At 41.0% G+C, this 18,807-nt stretch overlaps 1 protein-coding gene across 1 annotated transcript; it reads right to left on the bottom strand.

The window, feature by feature from the left end:
* Positions 1-1,656: 1,656 nt before the first annotated feature.
* On the bottom strand, positions 1,657-17,652 carry slc51a (solute carrier family 51 member A). Its single transcript, XM_085287329.1, has 8 exons — positions 17,308-17,652; positions 13,682-13,833; positions 13,527-13,600; positions 13,063-13,221; positions 11,283-11,394; positions 5,732-5,878; positions 5,494-5,599; positions 1,657-3,717 (listed from the first exon to the last, which is right to left on the bottom strand). The coding sequence occupies exons 1-8, from the start codon at positions 17,426-17,428 to the stop codon at positions 3,572-3,574; spliced, it is 1,017 nt and encodes a 338-aa protein (XP_085143455.1). The 5' UTR covers positions 17,429-17,652; the 3' UTR covers positions 1,657-3,571.
* Between the last annotated feature and the right edge of the window lie 1,155 nt (positions 17,653-18,807).

Genomic DNA, 18,807 nt, shown 5'->3' with positions numbered 1-18,807 from the left:
TCCCTCCCGACCCATGACTTGCATTTATACACAAATTCTGTCGCTTAACAGAAACACCATGCTTTTTAAAAAAGGAATTTACTTAATTACTGGTGTATACGTGGTCTATAAGGGTCACTTATCACTCGTTTAAAATTACAATGACATTATCAATGTAAACCCAAAGCAAATGTCTTTGGACATATCCTTGTTGAAGGTTGTATGAAGTTCGTATTAAAAAAATTATTTTTTTTTTTTAGGTAAAATTATTATTATTTTTGTCTTGCAACAGGTTTCCTTTTTGTGTTTTCGCATTAAAAATAAATAATAACACCGTAAACCAATTCATAAATGAAATACTTTTAGGTGTAGTTAAATGTATCCCTGCGTAGAGGCAAAAGCTTTTAATTTGAAGAGCTGATCTATAAACATCCGGTGCAATTGATTTCCATTGACGTTTGTGGACAGCACGTACCTTCGAAAACGTCGACTCAACCGCACTTGGTGCAGGCTTGTGGATTCACAGCCGCGATTGGCTCCAAGAGAGGAGCGACAAATTCGACAATGTTATTGGTCAGAGGCTTGTCAGTCAACGTCATTAACGTCTACATACCTGTTTATCTGTTCATGCGCAGTCAGCGGGCAGTGGATGTTAGAATTGGGGGGTACAGAACGTTAGATTGTGGGTGAAGAACAGGCTTGGGCACCATTTTTAACACGATGTAAACAGATTGTGGTTCTTTTGAAACGAAAAACAAGGCCCTTACTGTTTTTGTTGTTTTTACTGCCCCCTAGCGAGGCAATATTTTAAAAATCTACAGTGGCCAGAGCAATGACTGTATTGGACCAGAGAGCAAACACCACAGCGGAGAACTGTTAGAACATTACCTTTTTAAAATAACCACATGTGAATAGTTAAAGTAGGCCAACATATCATACATTCATGCATACATATGTGCATTATATGCATTTAATAATACTCTATTTGGGCACCTATAGTTTTCCAAAAAACCCCAAAACAAAACAAAAAACAATCACCTTTTTTAAATTTAATGCTAATTCAACTTTTTAGAAAGACTTTAAAATTGGCCTGCTAGTTATTTCCAATTCTCTTTGTAACCCAGGGAGTCGGAGGATTGCAGGTACGCTGATGTTAAACTGTAAAATGTCAGCATGTAATGGACAAATTTTTTTTAATAATAAATGAATATTAAAATACAGTACTGCACAAACGTCTAAAGCCACTCCTCATTTCTTTGTATTTTGTTACTAAAGTGATTAATAGGTTCAACGTGTACACTGAAATATAAGCAAATGTACTGGAAGTACAGCTGTAACAAGCTTTACTGTTAGTGCTTGGTATGACCACCTATATTCTTCAATACAGCTTAAATTCCGTTAGCCAAGCTTTCTTGTCATTACTTTTAAAGCAGTCTTCAGTTCTCTCAAATAGCATTTAAAGCTCATTGTAAACTTGGTGCCAGTGGCAGAGTGTTTGGGATCATTGTCATGCTGAAAAAGAAAGTTATTGCCAATCATGGTACTCACGGTTGTGGTATAATGAATCAAAATATGACCTTTTATGCACGTGTAATCCGTCCGTTTTGAGAAGATCCGCAACACCGCATCTCCAAATCATGACAGAGATAGCTGAAGACATTCAATGTTGACCATCTCGCCAGACTTCTTCCACATTTATTGACGACGATTCAAGAAAAAAATATTACATTTATTTACTGTCATAAAACCTGCCATCACTAATTTTAAGTCCATTTTTGATAATCTGAAATATTTAAGTACAGCTTTTTCAGAGCCAAACATCCACTGAGACCATTTCTGTCAACAGCAGATGGCTCAGAAGATGCACGTGTCAGGTCTTTGATTTTTTTTCTTCCTGTTTCTTAAGAACACGACTTTTAAATACTGTTCATTTGCTGTACATAGTCGAAGACTTGGCGTATCTATGGGCAGTGTGTCCTAAAAATAGAGAAAACTAGACAAGTGGAGGAAGAAAATACCGTTTTATGCCTGTCACACTTTAAGTTTAACATTTTTTATCGAATCACCTAAAGAAATGCAAACAAATGATATGTTTTGGGAACTGTCTGCTAGTAACAAAAGCCTCTTTTTAAGTTTGTTATGTGTAGATCGAATATTGCTTCATGTCTTGAGTTAGTGAGGCTAACTCAAGACTTTTGCACAGTACTTGATACTTCACTCATCTGAACTTTGGTGATTTTTTAAAACATTTGCTTTGCTTTATTTTTCTGTAGTGTTGTCTTCTTGTAACTGAGCACCATTGCAATGACCTCAAGTAGATGAGAACCAGCATCCATCAGTGAGGATTTATGATGCTGTTCCAGCTTTTTTCCTTTATCTGTTTCGCAAGCGTAAGGAAATCATGCATTGAAATCTCCACAGACAAAGGCTTTCTTTCACTTGTGTACTTTACAAGCCATTACTCAAATGGTATCAAATTAGCCTACATATTTCTTTCAGCAACATCTCTGGTAAATTATGGGGAAATAAAACATCTCCTAAAACAACCCCCCCGATACCACTTAAGAACATGTTTTCTGGCAGTCAGATGTGGTTCTGTGTCTCAATGCAGATTATGTTTTGGAGGAAAACTAAAGGGTTCTTCTGGGGGGGGAAAGGGTGTATACAAGTGTTATTACACAAAAAATGACCTCGAAAATGTGAGAATGTGGTGTCAAATGTAGCACTAAGAGCTCTAGGACAAAACAAGTCCAATGTCGGAGTCTTTAGTAAAGCTGTATTTGAACTCTTCAAGCTATTGCCTGTACCTGTTTTTGTGTACAGTACAGTGAACTGTATTCACAGACAGTGATTTCTGGAAGTGTTCCTGAGCCTGTGCAGATATTTCCATGATAGAATGACACCTGTTTTTAATGCAGTGTCGTTTTACAACCTGAATATCGCATGCATCCATATCGATTTTTGGTCTTGTCACTTGTGCACGGAGATTTCTCCAGGTTCTCTGAATCGTTGGATGACATCAGGCACCGTAGATGCTGAGATAGTCAAAGTCTTTGCAATTTTACATTGAGGAACATCATTCTGATTTTTGATTTTTTTGCAGATTGGTGAACCTCTGCCAATTTTTTACTTCTGAGAAACTCTGCCTCTCTAAGATGCTCTTTTTATTTGCAGTAATTTTGCTGATCTGTTGCCAGATAACCAGATACTCTGCAAAATGTTCTTTCAACTGTTTTGTTTTTTAGTCCCACTTACTGTGTATGAAAAAAAAATGCAGGTTTTCAAAGAGAGTCAGTCCATTTCCACGGGATGTTCTTATTAATTTCACATGCCTGTACATGACCTGAGTATCCTGTCAATCAACACTTTGTAGCGGACTCGCAGCCCGGTAACCTTAGTGAGTAGCTACACGACCCATTTACATATAATTCATATTTGTTATTTTGAATATATGCAATGTCTTAATCAAATACTAGAAAGAAAATATGAATCAAACACACACACACACACACACACACACACACACACACACACACACACACACACACACACACACACACACACACACACACACATTAACACAATTTAGTTCTCATGGAGACTGTGTTAAGTCAGTCATCCTGGTGTTTTCATTGGCATCCTGCTCTTCAGGTAAAGGATCGTACTGTCGTCTATAGAGCAGCCGTGTCACCATCGTCATGATGAACATCTCCATGATCAGCAGCTGCTGGCTCATCACTGCGAAAGCAGAATAAGGGCACAACGAAGCTCAGCTGTCACAGGGTTACTGGTAAAAAATAAGGATACTGATGCATGCTAAATATGATACAGTTGGATTGGGACTGCTTTTTTTCTCTTATTTTGGTTCTGTAAATTACCCACAGTGACTTTAGATGAAACAACTCAGATGCAGTTGAGGTGCAGAATTTCAGCTTTAATTCAGTGGGGGAACAAAAAGATTGCCTAAAAATGTGAGGAACTAGAGTATTTTTTAACACAATACCTTCATACCAGGGGCTCTAAAGTAATTGTACAAATTAAATAAGTGAAAATAAAATGTTTATTTTTAATGGTTTTGCTGACAATGACAGCCTGAAGTCTTGAGCTCATGGACATCACCAGATGCTGGGTTTCCTCCTTTTTATGCTCTACTAGGCCTTTACTGCAGTGGCTTTCAGTTGCTGTGTGTTTGTGAGCCTTTCTGTCCAAAGTTTAGTCTTCGACAAGTGAAATGGATGCTCAACCGAGTTAAGATCAGCTGACTGACTTGGCCATTCAAGAATACTCTACTTATTTGCTTTAATAAAACTCCTGAGTTCCTTTGGCGAGTTTTGGGTTATTCTCCATCTGTATTTTGAAATGCCGCCCAATCAATTTTACTGCATTGAGCTGGATTTGAGCAGACAGTATGCCTCTGAACACTTCAGAACTTATGCTGCTTCTGTCCTGTGTCACGTCATCAATAAACACTAGTGTCTCAGTGCCACTGGCAGCCATGCACGACCAAGCCATCACACTTGCCTCCGCCGTGTGTTATAGATATTGTTTGCTTTGGATTCAGAGACATGAGGCGTTTTACGCTTCTCCTTGCTTTTTTCTTGCCATCATTCTGGTAGAGGTTGATTGTGGTTTCATCTGTCTAAAGAATGTTTTTCCAGAACTGTGCTGGCTTTTTGAGATGTTTTTTTTATTTTATTTTATTTTTTAGCAAAACCCAAATCTAGCCTTTCTATTCTTGAGGCTTATGAGTGGCTTGCAGCTCGCAGTGAACCCTCTGTATTTACTTTCATGCAGTCTTCTCTTTATAGTACACTTGGATATCGATGCGCCTACATCCTGGAGAGTGTTGTTCACTTGGTTGGCTGTTGTGAAGAGATTTCTCTTCACCATGGAAATGACTCTGATCATCCACCACTGTTGTCTTCTTTGGACATCCAGGTCCATTTTGCATTGTTGAGTTCACCAGTGCGTTCTTTCTTTCTCAGGATGCACCAAACTGTATGTACATTTTGCAACTCCAAATATTGCAGCAATTTCTCAGATGTTTTTTTTCTTCTGTTTTTGCAGCTTAAGGATGGCTTATTTCACCTGCATGGAGAGCTCCTTTGACCACATTTTGTCTGTTCACAGCAAAATCTTTCAAATGCAAGAACCACACCTTAAATCAACTCAAGTTCTTTTATCTGCTTAACTGATAATGACATATTCAAGAATTGCCCACACCTGCCCCAATAAATAGCCTTTGAATTAATAGTCCAATTACATTTGGTCGCTTTAAAAAGAAGATGGCATATGCTAAGGAGCTGGAATACCTAAACCCTACCTCCAGTTTGAATGTGGATACCCGCAAATGAAAGGAGTTTACACATTATGTCCAAGTATATTATTTAACTATGATCGAAATGTGTTTCAGTAAACACATACAAAAATAAAACTTGTGTCAGTGTCTAAATATATATGGAACTGTAAATATGTGGATGATTGGTCTGACTGGATAGATGGATGTAAACTCACTGTATCCTCTGATAGATGAGGGGAAAGGTGGAGAGCAGGCGATGATGCCATTCATGCCCAAGATGTTGATAATAGCTGTCTGCAGCTGGGTAAGAATCAGGAGCAGCTAACGACACAAATGAAAACATATAAGGACTAATTGTAGTTGCAGCTTGTGTTATCCTGGTAAAACAGTCTTTCAAATCTGTTATTAGTCTTTATCCAAAAAGTGTGCACATGTGCTTGATCAGTGTCTTACCTGATACATGGCGTATTTCGGGACGATCTTTATTGTTCGCAGGGTGTTCTTCAGGTGTATAAACGTGATGCCAACAGGCCACAAACCTGTGATTGTCAAGACGCCTACAAAACAGTTGATCCATATTGCATCTCCTGTAGCACTTACCTGCAACAACAACACACACACACACACACACACACACACACACACACACACACACACACACACACACACACATTTTATATAAAAATGGTCAAAACAGAGCTTGGCCATTGTCTTTAACATATGAATATGGTGATTTATCTTTTTCATACAAAATTGGAGTTATAATATTGGTTTAACAGTACTATAAGCAGAGCTTTGTCAGCTGACATGAGAAATGTCATGTAATTAATATATCCTTAGTATCCTTATTTTCTTATTATATTGTTTTATGTACTTTAATAATGAAAGTTTGTAGAGCAAGACCACTTTTGACTCATAAACTAAGTGCTCAGCCAGACTGAAAACAGGAAGTGTAGAGCTGTACAGTATATTAATAAATACAGGAAACCAGACAGAAAAGAGGAACTTTGCCATATAAGCAATGGTTGTATTGAAACTGTGAAGTGTAAAGTACCATAATAATACCTATATGAGACACAGTTTATGATTCTAATGTGAGAGATCCTGCAACTGGCGTTTGGGCTGCGCAGGGGTCTCTCTCTTCCGGAAGATGATTGAATAAAAAGAAATATAAATGTTTTAACACACTATGAATCGGTTTTCTCTGTTCTATCATGGGGACAAAAGAATCAGGGTTTAATAGAAACTAACAACAAAAATACAGAAATGAAAACGGCTTTATCAGGATTTCAGGGTAGTTTCAATTACATTTTACTGTCACTGGGCACTTTATTAGGAATACCAGTTCAACTGGTTACGTTGGGAGAGTTTAAATCCATCTTAATGGAACGAGAGAATAATTCTTTTAGTTAGTGTGATTGTTTTTAATGTCACTCTTACTTCATTTGTTATTGTATATTTTTCACATGTCTGTACAGGATATTATGGTAAATGGTCTGCATTTGTATAGCGCTTTACTCAGTCCCTAAGGACCCCAAAGCGCTTTACACTACATTCAGTCATTCACCCATTCACACAAACATTCACACAGTTGTAGCCACAGCTGCCCTGGGGCGCACTGACAGAGGCGAGGCCACCGGGCCCTCTGACCACCACCAGTAGGCAAACATGGGGTTAGTATCTTGCCCAAGGATATTTGGCATGCAGCGAGGAGGCAGCCTGGGATCGAACCACCGATCTTCTGATTAGTGGCTGACCTGCTCTGCCACCTGAGCTACAGCCATAATGAGCTATAATATACATATTATATTGTAAATCAAATCAAATCAAATCACTTTTTATTGTCACATCACATGTGCAGGCACACTGGCACAGCACATGCGAGTGAAATTCTTGTGTGCGAGCCCCACAAGCAACAGAGATGTGCAAACACAACAACACAAACGAGCAAAATACAAGAATGGCCAACCTGAAACTAATAAATATAATAGTGTATGCATTTCTGGATGTGTATACTAAATATTTTCCTACGTGTGTGTGTGTGTGTGTGTGTGTGTGTGTGTGTGTGTGTGTGTATACACATTTTTACAAATTAAATAGTAAAAAAATAAAATAAAATAATAATAATAATAATAATAATAATAATAAAATATATAAAATATACAGAGTTGAATATGTGCAAAACAAGTGGCATTTATATACAGTGTGGAGTGCATAATGTTGAAGTTCCAGTAGTGAAGCTGAGGTGTCTATGACGTGTTCAGCAGTCTGATGGCCTGATGGAAAAAGCTGTCTCTCAGTCTGCTGGTACGGGACCGGATGCTGCAGAACCTCCTTCCTGATGGAAGCAGTCTGAACAGTTTATGGCTGGGGTGACTGGAGTCCTTGATGATCCTCCCCGCTTTCCTCAGGCAGCGCTTCCTGTAGATGTCTTGGAGGGAGGGAAGCTCACCTCCAATTATCCGTTCAGAGCACCGCACTACTCGCTGGAGAGCTATGCAGTTGTAGGCGGTGCTGTTGCCATACCAGGTGGTGATGCATCCAGTGAGGATGCTCTCAATGGCACAGTGATAGAAGGTCCTGAGGATGCGGGGGCTCATGCCGAATCTTTTCAGTCTCCTGAGAAAGAAGAGGCGCTGCTGGGCCTTCTTCACTGTTTTGTTTGTGTGTACTGACCACGTAAGATCCTCAGCCAGGTGTACGCCAAGGAACCGGAAGCTGCTCACTCTCTCCACAGCAGCGCCGTTGATGGTGATGGGGGTGTGTACTTCTCTGCACCTCCGGAAGTCCACTATCAACTCCTTTGTCCTTGCGACGTTGAGGGTGAGATGGTTGTCTTGACACCAGTGGGTCAGGGCGCTGACCTCCTCCCTGTAAGCCGTCTCATCACCGTTGGTGATAAGACCCACCACTGTAGTGTCGTCCGCAAACTTCACAATGATGTTGGAGCTGTTAGTGGCTGTGCAGTCGTAGGTGTAGAGTGAGTACAGGAGAGGGCTCAGTACACACCCCTGTGGAGCACCAGTGTTCAGTGTGATGGGGGATGAGGTGTATAAGGACTAATAATAATTATGGGGATGTTCCTAAACACAAATGTTTAATTGGCCAATTACATCGCAGCAACTCAACTGCTATTGCACCTAGGCATGTAGACATGGACCAGATGACCTACTGAAGTTCGAGCATCAGAGTGAGGAAAAAAGACGATTTGCATAACTTTGAATGTGGCATGGTTGTTGGTGCCAGATGCCCTGATCTGAAACTGCTGATCTTCTGGGATTTTCTCACACTAGGGTTTATAAAGAATAATATCTTGTCTGTTCCCTGGGTTAAAATGCCTGGTTGATGCCTAGGTTTGGTAGTGAATTGCTTTGAATGGAAAGAAAGGCATCAGTAATTCAAAAGTGATACTTTTGTAATTCACACAGGCTCACCAAAATTGGACAATAGAAGATTGGAAATATGCTCTTTGGTCTGATAAGTCTCAATTCTGCTCTGAGATTTGGACAGTAGGGTCAGAATTTGGTATGAAAGACTGGATTCACCCAGTTCAGGCTGCTGGTGTAATGGTGTGGGAGATGTTTAAACACCACAGCCTATCTGAGTATTGTTGCTGACTGTGTCCATCCCTTTATGACCAGTGTACCCATCCTGTAACGGCTGCTTTCAGCAAGATAACACACCATGCCACAAAGCTCAAATCATCTGAAACTGCTTTTTTGGACACAACAATGAGTTTGCTGTCCTCAAACACCCTCCACAATCACCAGATCTTAATGCAACAGAGCATCTTTGAGATGCAGTGGAACGGTAGATTGATATCATGGACGTGCAGCCAACAAATCTGCAGATGCTAACTGTGATAGAATCATGTGGATATGGGCAAAAATCTCACAGGAATGTTTCCAGGAGCGTGTTGAGGGCTGTGCATGAGTATAAATGGACATGAGTAACTTGAGTTTACACACGGCTTAAAAGAATTAAATGAACTATTTTTAATCAGAGGATAGCATTAAGTCAGTTAAAATACTGGGACACTGATCTGATCGTTTATGTAGCAGTTTTGGCTGCTTTGGTGTTCATGAAATGACAGTAACAGCAGGTGCACAAGAGATGAAACAATGAGACAACCACCAAGACAGGACTGCTTTTACAGATGGCGACCACTGAAAGATTTTCACTAGATTTTGCATTTGGCTAGGGTCAGTATGAGGGTATACCTGGACACTGCATAGGTTGCACAGGTAGTCCAAGTCCTCCAGGAGAGCACATCAGCATGTAGCAGAAGGTTTGCTATGTTTCAACAGCGTGCTCCTGGAATTTACATGTACATCTCTCCTAAAGTAATTTTGCAGGGTCAAAGAAAGTCCTTAACCCATCAGCAGGACTGGTATGTGCTCCTTTCTGCAAAGAGGAGCAAGATGAGCACTGCCAGAGCCCTACAAGATGACCTCCGTCAGGCCATTGTCGTAATTGTCTATGACCAAAAAATCAGTAGCAGACTTCATGAGGGTGGCCCGTGGACAGGATGTCCTTTGGGCCCTGTGCTCACTGCCCAGCGCCATTGAGCCTGATTGAGTTTGCAATAGAATAAGAGAATTGGCAGGTCCATCTCTGTTGCCCTGTGCTTTTCACAGATGAGAGCAGGGTTACCCTGAGCACATGTGACAGATGTGAAAGAGTTTGGAGAAGTTATGGAGAACGTTATGGTGCCTGTAACATCGTTCAGCATGATCGGTTTGGCAGTGGGTCAGTGATGGTCTGCAAAAGCATATCCATGGAGGGACGCACAGATCTCTACAGGTTAGACAACGGCCCCCTAACGTCCATTATCGGAGTGAAATCCTTGGACCCACTGTCAGACCCTAAGCTGGTGCAGTGGGTCCTGGATTCCTCCTGGTGTACGACAATGCCTGGCCTTATGTAGCAATAGTACATTATGTTTCGGTCTAAACGACGCCTCCAGGTCCCAGCTGAAGCTGTGCAGGAGCTCAGTGATACTCTGGTCCAGATTTAGGAAGTAGATTCTCCAGAGCACCATCTTTCATCTCATTAGGAGCATGCCCCAATTAAAACAAAAATCCAAAAATCTAAACTAGATGTTCAGGCATGTATACAAACTCGTGGGGGCCATTCAGACAACTGAGTACCATATTAAGTTGTTGCTTTAAAATTTGTGGGAAATCTGATGCATAATTTTTTTAATGGTGTCTTTGAATTATGTCCCTGATGGGGTAATAATTTGATTGCTTCTATTTCTGTTTCAGAAGCCAAATTTTAATGAACCGTTAACGCAGCCCTGCTCTACACCATATAGGATTCTAGTTGCCCAACAGTCCTTCTTTCCTGTATTTTCTATTTCATGATGTGCCAGATGTTTTCCGTTAGTGAAAGGTTTGGGCCTGCAGACAGGCCAGTTCAACACCTGGACTTTTTTATTATAAAGCCATCTGTTGTAATAGCTGCAGTATGCAGTATCTTGCTGAAATATTCAAAGCCTTCCCTGAAAAATACATCTGGATGAGAGTATATGTGTCTTTAAAACCTTTATATGTTTTTCAGCACTGCTGGCGCCTTACCAGATGTGCAAGTTGCCAATTCTACAGGAACTAATGTAACCCCATCCTATCAGGGATGAAGGAATTTGAACTGAACACTGATAACAAGCTGGATGGTTCCTCTCCTCTTTAGTCCAGAGAATGTGGCGTCTATATTCCCCCCCCCCCCCCCCCCCCCCCAAAAAAAAACACTTGAATTTTCCAGCCTTTTGTTGCCTCTGTCCCAAATTGTTGGAGACGTGTTGCTGCCACCACATTCGAAATGAGATGATTTTATTTTTCTAAAATGGTACGGTTAAGAAATTTGATGTCTTTTAAAAATATTCTATTGTGAATATTAAATTTGTTTGTGAGATTTTAAAATCTTTACACAGCACCCCAACTGTTTCAGAATTGGGTTTGTATTTGGAGAGATAGTTGTTTACATTTCTGTGCTTTCAACTCACATCCTTCACATGGTAGTTGTCGTTGGTGTAGAGAACAATGGAAAAGATGGTGAAGGCAGTCTTCAGGACGGCAAACTGGATGGAGCCAAGTTTGAGCAGGAAGAGAGAGCGTCTGGAGACGAAACAGAGGAAACCATTTCATTATCTGCTGATGACCCGGAATAATCTAACCTCTGATTTACAGTAAAAAACACAAAAAGTTCATTGTGCAGTTCCACTGTACCTGCCCTCGAACATTACTTCAGGATGTCTGGAGCAATAAAGAGTGGATCTGGACACATCTCTGTGTGCTGCTGGCATGTCAAGATTTGACTGCGGTTACGCAACCAAAACAACATTGTGCTTCTGAGGTGCATTAGTGGGGGTTTTTTAAACATAAAAACGGGGCACAGTATAAGTAGCTGAGCATGCCCTGGCTTGATTGTCATCATCTTGCAATGCAGAATGAAGGCTTTAAAAGGATTTTTTGTTAACTTTGCACATTTGCCTGTCACTGCCTGGCAACAGTGTGGCCTCATTCCAAGAAACTACGTGGGAAGAAGATAATGCTTGTGTGGCCAAATATGTGGCATGTTCACCCTTTTTCTTATTTGTTTAGACCCCTTGGTCTTTTTGATCTTTGGCCTGGAATCTATCCTTTCTATACACTGAAACTACAATCAAGTTCATATTAGCAGAACTGGGAGCGAACATTTCTATCGCCATTAACTGTGAACTTTAATTGCAGCGGCTGTTCTGTCTGGTCATCATCTTTAGGCTTCAATAGTAATGCGTTCATAGATCGGCACTTCTCTAAGGGATGAAAATGAACTGGGACGCCAGGTCAGCTCATTCTGCATTCTGCAGACAGACAGACAAACCAGTGTGCGACTCCTGTATCTGATTAAAATGGCCAAATCAGAAAGTCCATTGCAACACATGGTGCCACTTGGCTTTTTTCTGCAAAACAGGGGGGTGATATGTCTGTTCTGTAAATGCTGCCCCACCCCGAACAAGTTGAATGACCAGTAGTGTAACCTGGATTCTGAGAACCAGACTGAAGCTCTAGTGTGAATTCAATGCTCTATGCAAAGAGGCTCTGTGTTTGTGTAATGTTTGAACGGGGGTGCAAACTACTTCAAAGCCACCCGCCATGGTCTGTGCTTCATTAGCATTCCAGGTTGTTGCCATCTGCCTGTTCTCGAGCAATTGCCCAATATCAAAGCATCGGTGGAAACATATTTGGAAACTGACCACCCTTCGCTGGAACTATTAAATGTGGACAGTAAATAAATAGAAACTACGGCGCAGGTGAACGCGCCATTTCAAGGCTATTCTTCCTTATACGTAAAACTTCAATAAAATAAGCCTGGACTACAAGCAAACACGAGAGCTCATGCTTGATTGCACTGGCAAAATTGCTTTCAGATCTCTCTGACTGCTTTCAGAGAACTTTTGCGGATGTTGACATGCTCCTTTAAAAGCCAAACTTAGCCATGAGGTTTAATCTAGTTTATTTAATCTGGTGTTTATAGCCTTAAAGCCCCCTCCGCCCCTACCTACCAAGGAGGAAAAAAATCTACCAAAGAAAAAGGCTCTTTTGCCAAGAATAACAAAAAACCAAGATCGGAAGACGTCCATCATCATCATCATCAGCTTTAGTGACTATTCTGAAGATATGCATCTGCTGAGTGCTCTCCAGAAGTTAGTCATTTGCGTTTTAAAAAACAAGTAGATTTGCTTTCAGCTTACACGACAGAAAACTAAAGCAGAAAAGTGACGGTGTCACTTGTGGATTTACCGTGTGATGGCCACCTCTGGCAGGCAACAGCAGCAACAGCAACAAGGCCCCGTGCTGATCTTCAGTTTATATTTTCCTGCACGCTTCAGAAACGCCTCGTCGCCACCCAACTCTTCCACCATCAGGATCAGGAACTTGAACACCACGATGGCAAAGTAACTACAGTGAAAGAGAGGCAGGTAAATGGAAACAAGGAACATGGGAATGAAATCTAGGAATGTAGGAAGAATAAGAGAAAGAGGTTTTTGGAGGAGGGCTCAGGAAGAGTAGTAGAAAAGTAAATGACACGTCACACAGTACTTAACAGCACTCCTGTTTTCAGTTTTTCTGTAGGTTCTGAGGTTCAGGTTTCACTATTATCTTTCACAGCAGGACTCTGCTGGTCAGAGAGACACACAGCACAGTGGGAAACGGAGGGTGAGTAAAAGAGAAGGGACGAGCGGGGAAAAGAAATAAAAACCCACCAGCCAGAGAACATATCAGTAAACAGGGTAGCTCTGGGGAACCACATCCCCAGACATGACATGGTGCCAATCGCCTGAAAAAATGAGACAAGCGTCAATTAAAGATCCAGGTATACGTTTGTGTCATCTGTTTCTTTTCTGCAAACTGTTCTCACCGGTGCTGCTCCATTCACCCAGATGATGAGACTCTTCTTATTGGCAGGTACTTTCCTATAGATGTAGATACATTCCTCTAAGAAGACCAGCAAAGAAACTGTTGCCATGAAGGTCAAGATGCCATACAGGATGTAGTCAAAGACACCAAACCCTGAAATTAACAAAGGAAAAGGAAAATAAATTTGCTTTCATTAAATCTGAGATGGTCGATGTGATCTTCGTCAGCTGAACTATGGACACGCACACACTGATAAGCACTCACTTATATCCCCGTGTGATGTCTGTGTTGTGTGCGTAAGGTCGGGGGACGGGTTCGTTCCACTGCAGGGCAACCTGTCACTGCATGTGGCGAATAAAATGTAAACTTGGTTCTCCTCATGGGTATTGTTGCTGATATATTTTTACCATTTGCTCAAAATACTACCTGCAGCTGAAAATGTTATGTCAAAGTGCAGAGCCAGCAAAGTGTTACCCTGATATGGCAACATGAGAAGCTAAGTGCTCGCATGCTGTTTAGAGGAAAAAGTCCAATTAGGTTTGATCCTGTAAACCACAAGAGCCCTCTGATGTCAAAGAGATCAGTCAAGTGTGACTGCTGCCCAAAGTCTCCTCCAGGATGTCCCAAAGGTTCTCAGTGGGCCGAAGAGAAACGTGATATTTCATGTTCCCTGAATCACTCTTGCACAATTTGAGCCCAGTGAACTCTGGCTTTGTCTGAATCTAAATATGCCTGTGCCTGTTTGATTCAGTATATTCATATTGTCAACTGAGCTCAGTTTTTTGGCCTTATTACACCGATGAACCAAGACCCGACCAGCTGACGCAGCCCCAGATCACAGCATCACCCACTGCACTGCTCAGGCTTGTTCGGTAGACACCAGGCATGACAGCTGAGTATTGCTTCATCAGCTCTCCTCTGACACTGATGCTCCCATCACTTTAATCTTTATCAGACTACATGATCTTCTCACATCACTCCAGATGCCAACCTTTATGCTCAGTAAGGCTTTTTTTTTCAAGCCTCACTGATAAGTACTTTTCTTAAGGCTCACAGCTGTTTAATCCCAGTTTGTTGAGTTTTCTTCATATTGTATATTGAAATGCTCTCATTTTCATAAATGTGAGCTCAAATGTGAGCTCTACAGTTGATTTCTAGATGTTTGGTCACCGCTATCTTTCCTAGTTTTAATAGTGTGTCAGAGAGTTAACCCAGTTTTAGTAGTTTCAGCAATCTTGGGCGTTTTCTTTGCTTGACACAGGCCAACATTTTGACTCTTCTGAAAATGATAAACATCTTTTACCGCGACCACAGGATATGCCTACTGACGCAGATGTTGAAGAAATGAGAACTCAGTGCTGAATTCAGCTGTTGTGAGGTGAATCATTGCTGCAGTAACTGTCCAGTGGAAGGCTCTTATCTGTTTGCTTAGTTAAATCCTGGCAATGGGGGGTTTAATGGGGGAGTGTATTACTAGGTTAATATATTTGTGGGCTTCTGTTAAAATGATTCAACAACCATTCAAATAAACTAAAGCCAAATACTGCCAGACCAAATCAAGCTCCTGTGGCTTTGCCCACTATTAGGCTGTTGATATTCATCTTTGTGCTAGCAGAACTTACTTTGTAGTCAATAAACATAAGTGCCATCACAGACGTAAAATGAAACAGCAGTAGGTAAGCTTCTTGTAAGTTGGTTAATGATTCTGAAACAAGGTGCCATGCATGTGGGCAGGATTATGCACAGTGGAAAGTAGCAATGCGGGGCAAAGTGTAAGTTGCAGAAACATCCACAGCAGCTGGAAACCAGCAGCTAGAAAGTGTAATTACGGCTGAATTGTTCAAACTGTTTTTTCACAGAAAGAACAGTGTGTGATAAGAAATCTGCAATCCGGTTTGTGTCTGAACAAGAATGGGAGGAAGGGCTGAGTAAAAGTTCCGGCATGCTGATATAATTAAGACGATTCTCGTAATATGTGTCATTTCTTCTCTGTTCATGGTTTTGAGCGCACAGGATAGACAAGAGACATTCGTTCGTTTATTTGTTTGCGATGAGGCAGACAGTGACTGAAATCTGGAGCCTATAAATCACAAATTCTAGCGGTATTTTAAGTGTTCTCTTTGACCACTCAAGCTACCATACAATGAGCCAGATATGCATGTGGCACCGTCTGGGTAATTCAGCAAAGTGGTGACGAGGCCACACGGTTTTACGCTCTCCTGCAGTGGATAATCAATCCTTGATTTTTGGGGCTGATTTTTGAGAATTAATTTAAACAACAACAACAACAACAACAACAACAACAACAACAACAACATTACCCGCTGGCCAATCATCTGGTTTCATTTTCTAACGTAATATTACACATCTTTGTAGCACATTTGCTGACTGAGACATGCAGTCTGAAGGACATTTATCTCAGCGCTACAAAAAATAAAAATTTGAAGTTTCAACAAAAAGGATGCAGCAATAATTTAGCGTAGAATCGAAGGTTAATTCATAAAAATAATTAAGGAAAATGCGCTTAGTATAAACTGAATATATATCAGGTAAATTTAAATGTAACTAGATCCCATTAAATGTAATAGTTAACACTGTTCTTATGTAAGCAAACCACAAAGAAGATTTACACGTAAATATTTAGTTAAAGTCAGAAATTTGGGCAAAATATTGTTTATTTTAGTGTGTCTCGTTGCTGATCATGTGTAGCAGTGCGCATGATCCAAAACAGACATTAAACACATTAAAATAATAAACACGTTTTTCAAAAAAGAAATTTTTTTTTTAAAAATCAAGAAAAAGAAAAGAAAAGAAAAAAAAAAACGCCCTCGGGCCAAATGGAAGCCATCCACAGAATAAAACTGAAAGTGTAAACATGGCTCACACTTTCACGCTCTTATTATTGGGATATTGTTATTACAATAACAATATTAACTCCACATCTGTAGAAAGTTTTAGGGGGAATACAGTTTACCTTTGCTGTGCGGTTTGTCTAATTGTTCGCAGATGGGTTACAGTAATGTAAAGCGAATGAGGGGGAGTCTGTAACTGTACTAAAAGATCACTTGCTGTACACTTCAGTGGTAGGGAAAAAACCGAGCAGATGTTGGCACACGCCTGGCTCTGAGACAGCGTCAAACTGAGCTTAAATAGTTTGCTGGGAGGGGGGCACGAGCAAGATACCATAAAACACGTATATGTTATCGTCTGTGTATTCCAACACAGTATTAATATGTAATTCTCGCCAAATCTATATATTATATTATATTATATTATATTATATTATATTATATTATATTTTGTTTTATTTCATATGTCTGAAAAATCCTCACTTCAAAGTAGTGACCATCGTGCTGCAAAGGGGCAGCAACATAGCACAACTTCAGTCTTTCGTTCCCCAGTGTGGTTCAAAGACTTCCAGGAATCCCATTAAGTCCTAATGAAGTACAACCAGCAGTTTAGTTTCTCTGCTCCGCCACCGTTGCCAGGGCACTGCGACCCAGTGGTGCACAAAAACCCTCCCACCAATTAAAATTCCCGTGGATCTACTCTTGCTGCTCGTAGGGAGCTCTTGGGGGGGAACCGTGAAAACGGGCAAATCTGCCGTGCGGAACCCGCTTTACTCACTGCGGATGACATCCATGGCGAAAGGAGCGTCCTCCGTTTGACATATCGGGTCAGAGATAGGGAAGGATCTATTGCTCATGTTGGCTCCTGTCGGTGCCTTCTCGGTCCCCTTTCCATCCATGGACGCTCGATGCGTAAAAGTCCGAAGTGGCTTCTCCTGAGAGTCTCCTCAAACTTTTTAAAAGGGCATATCTGCTTCTCAGATACCCTGCAACACTCAGTCAGTGCAACTGGACCCCGCCTCCTTTGAATTACCGACAAGGGTGAGCTGTCTGCATCTGACGGGGAACTTACGCACAAAGGATGACTTTAAAGTAGTCCCTCATTAAGAGACTCTTGCTTCCTTTGAATTGGTGCAATATTGATTTGCTCACCGTTTAGATAACACTGAGCTGATATGTGATTCCTGTTTGTGCCACTCGTTAGAATCAGGTGGCAATCTGGTTAACATATTCTGATTTGGATAGTGGTAGTTTGTGACCCCTTTTGTAAATGCTGCTCACTTTAAACTTGTCCTGCGTCGTTGAACGCAAAAGCAGCCGTTCTCCTCTCCTGTTCATTATGACACACTCACATATATAAGGTGGAATCTGATAGAGGGTTAGCTATACTCACTTCACTGTTACTGTCAACTCTTCACAGATGAGGATTTGAGCTAAGTGGGAACATCTTTTATAATTTACTACAAAACAGTACCAAGGCAGTGGAGTTTAGGACGGAGGAGGAGGGGCAGTTTGACAACATCAGGGCTGCGCTCTGGGGCTGCATGTGTATGTGGTGTCGGTGGTGGATTTCTTTGGGATTTCTTTGGACTGAGGCGCCTACAAAGCACACACATCTTTCTGCTTTCACTTTTTTTGCAATACTTTTGAGCAGCACTCAAAAGGCTGTTAAATATTTGAGACCACCCAGGTGGGTTTACAGCATCTGAACAGCACCAAATACAACTACAATGATAGGACGCCTCACTGGATATCTGGTTTGTTTGTTTTTTGGTTCAGGTAAACCTTGTCTTTTCGCGAGGTTGGATCCTTTCTTTTTGTTTACACCAAGACTAAACCCCTTTATCCTTGAGTTTCATGTACAGACCCGTCACAGGAATGATTAACAGAGATGGCTGAGGGGCACAAAAACAGGGACACATCTCACATCAGATGATTTACACAAGTACACATCTTTCACTGTACAAAAAAAGGATGATATAACACATCATTTTCTGACCTCATATTAACTCATTCACTGCCATTGACGTCTATAGCCGTCAATGGCAGTGAATGAGTTAATGGGTTTAACTCATTCACTGCCAATGGCTGGCAGTGAATGAGTTAACACTGAGTCATTTTAACCAAGCCTGTGCAACTCTCTTGGCTCTCAAGGCTCACCTTGTTTGCTACAGACTGACTCTTTAGAACTGATTTGCCCTGACTAGCCTGCATTTGGGTAATTGATCGAAAACGTCAACACTCTACAGCCTTCAACCCTGACACAGTTTTACAGGTT

The sequence above is a fragment of the Mchenga conophoros genome, linkage group LG9 (genome assembly GCF_057382185.1).
Source record: "Mchenga conophoros isolate Kocher_MC1m ecotype Shallow Benthic linkage group LG9, M_conophoros_male_GT1.1, whole genome shotgun sequence".
NCBI lineage: Eukaryota > Metazoa > Chordata > Actinopteri > Cichliformes > Cichlidae > Mchenga > Mchenga conophoros.
This window is presented reverse-complemented; position numbering and strand designations above follow the sequence as displayed.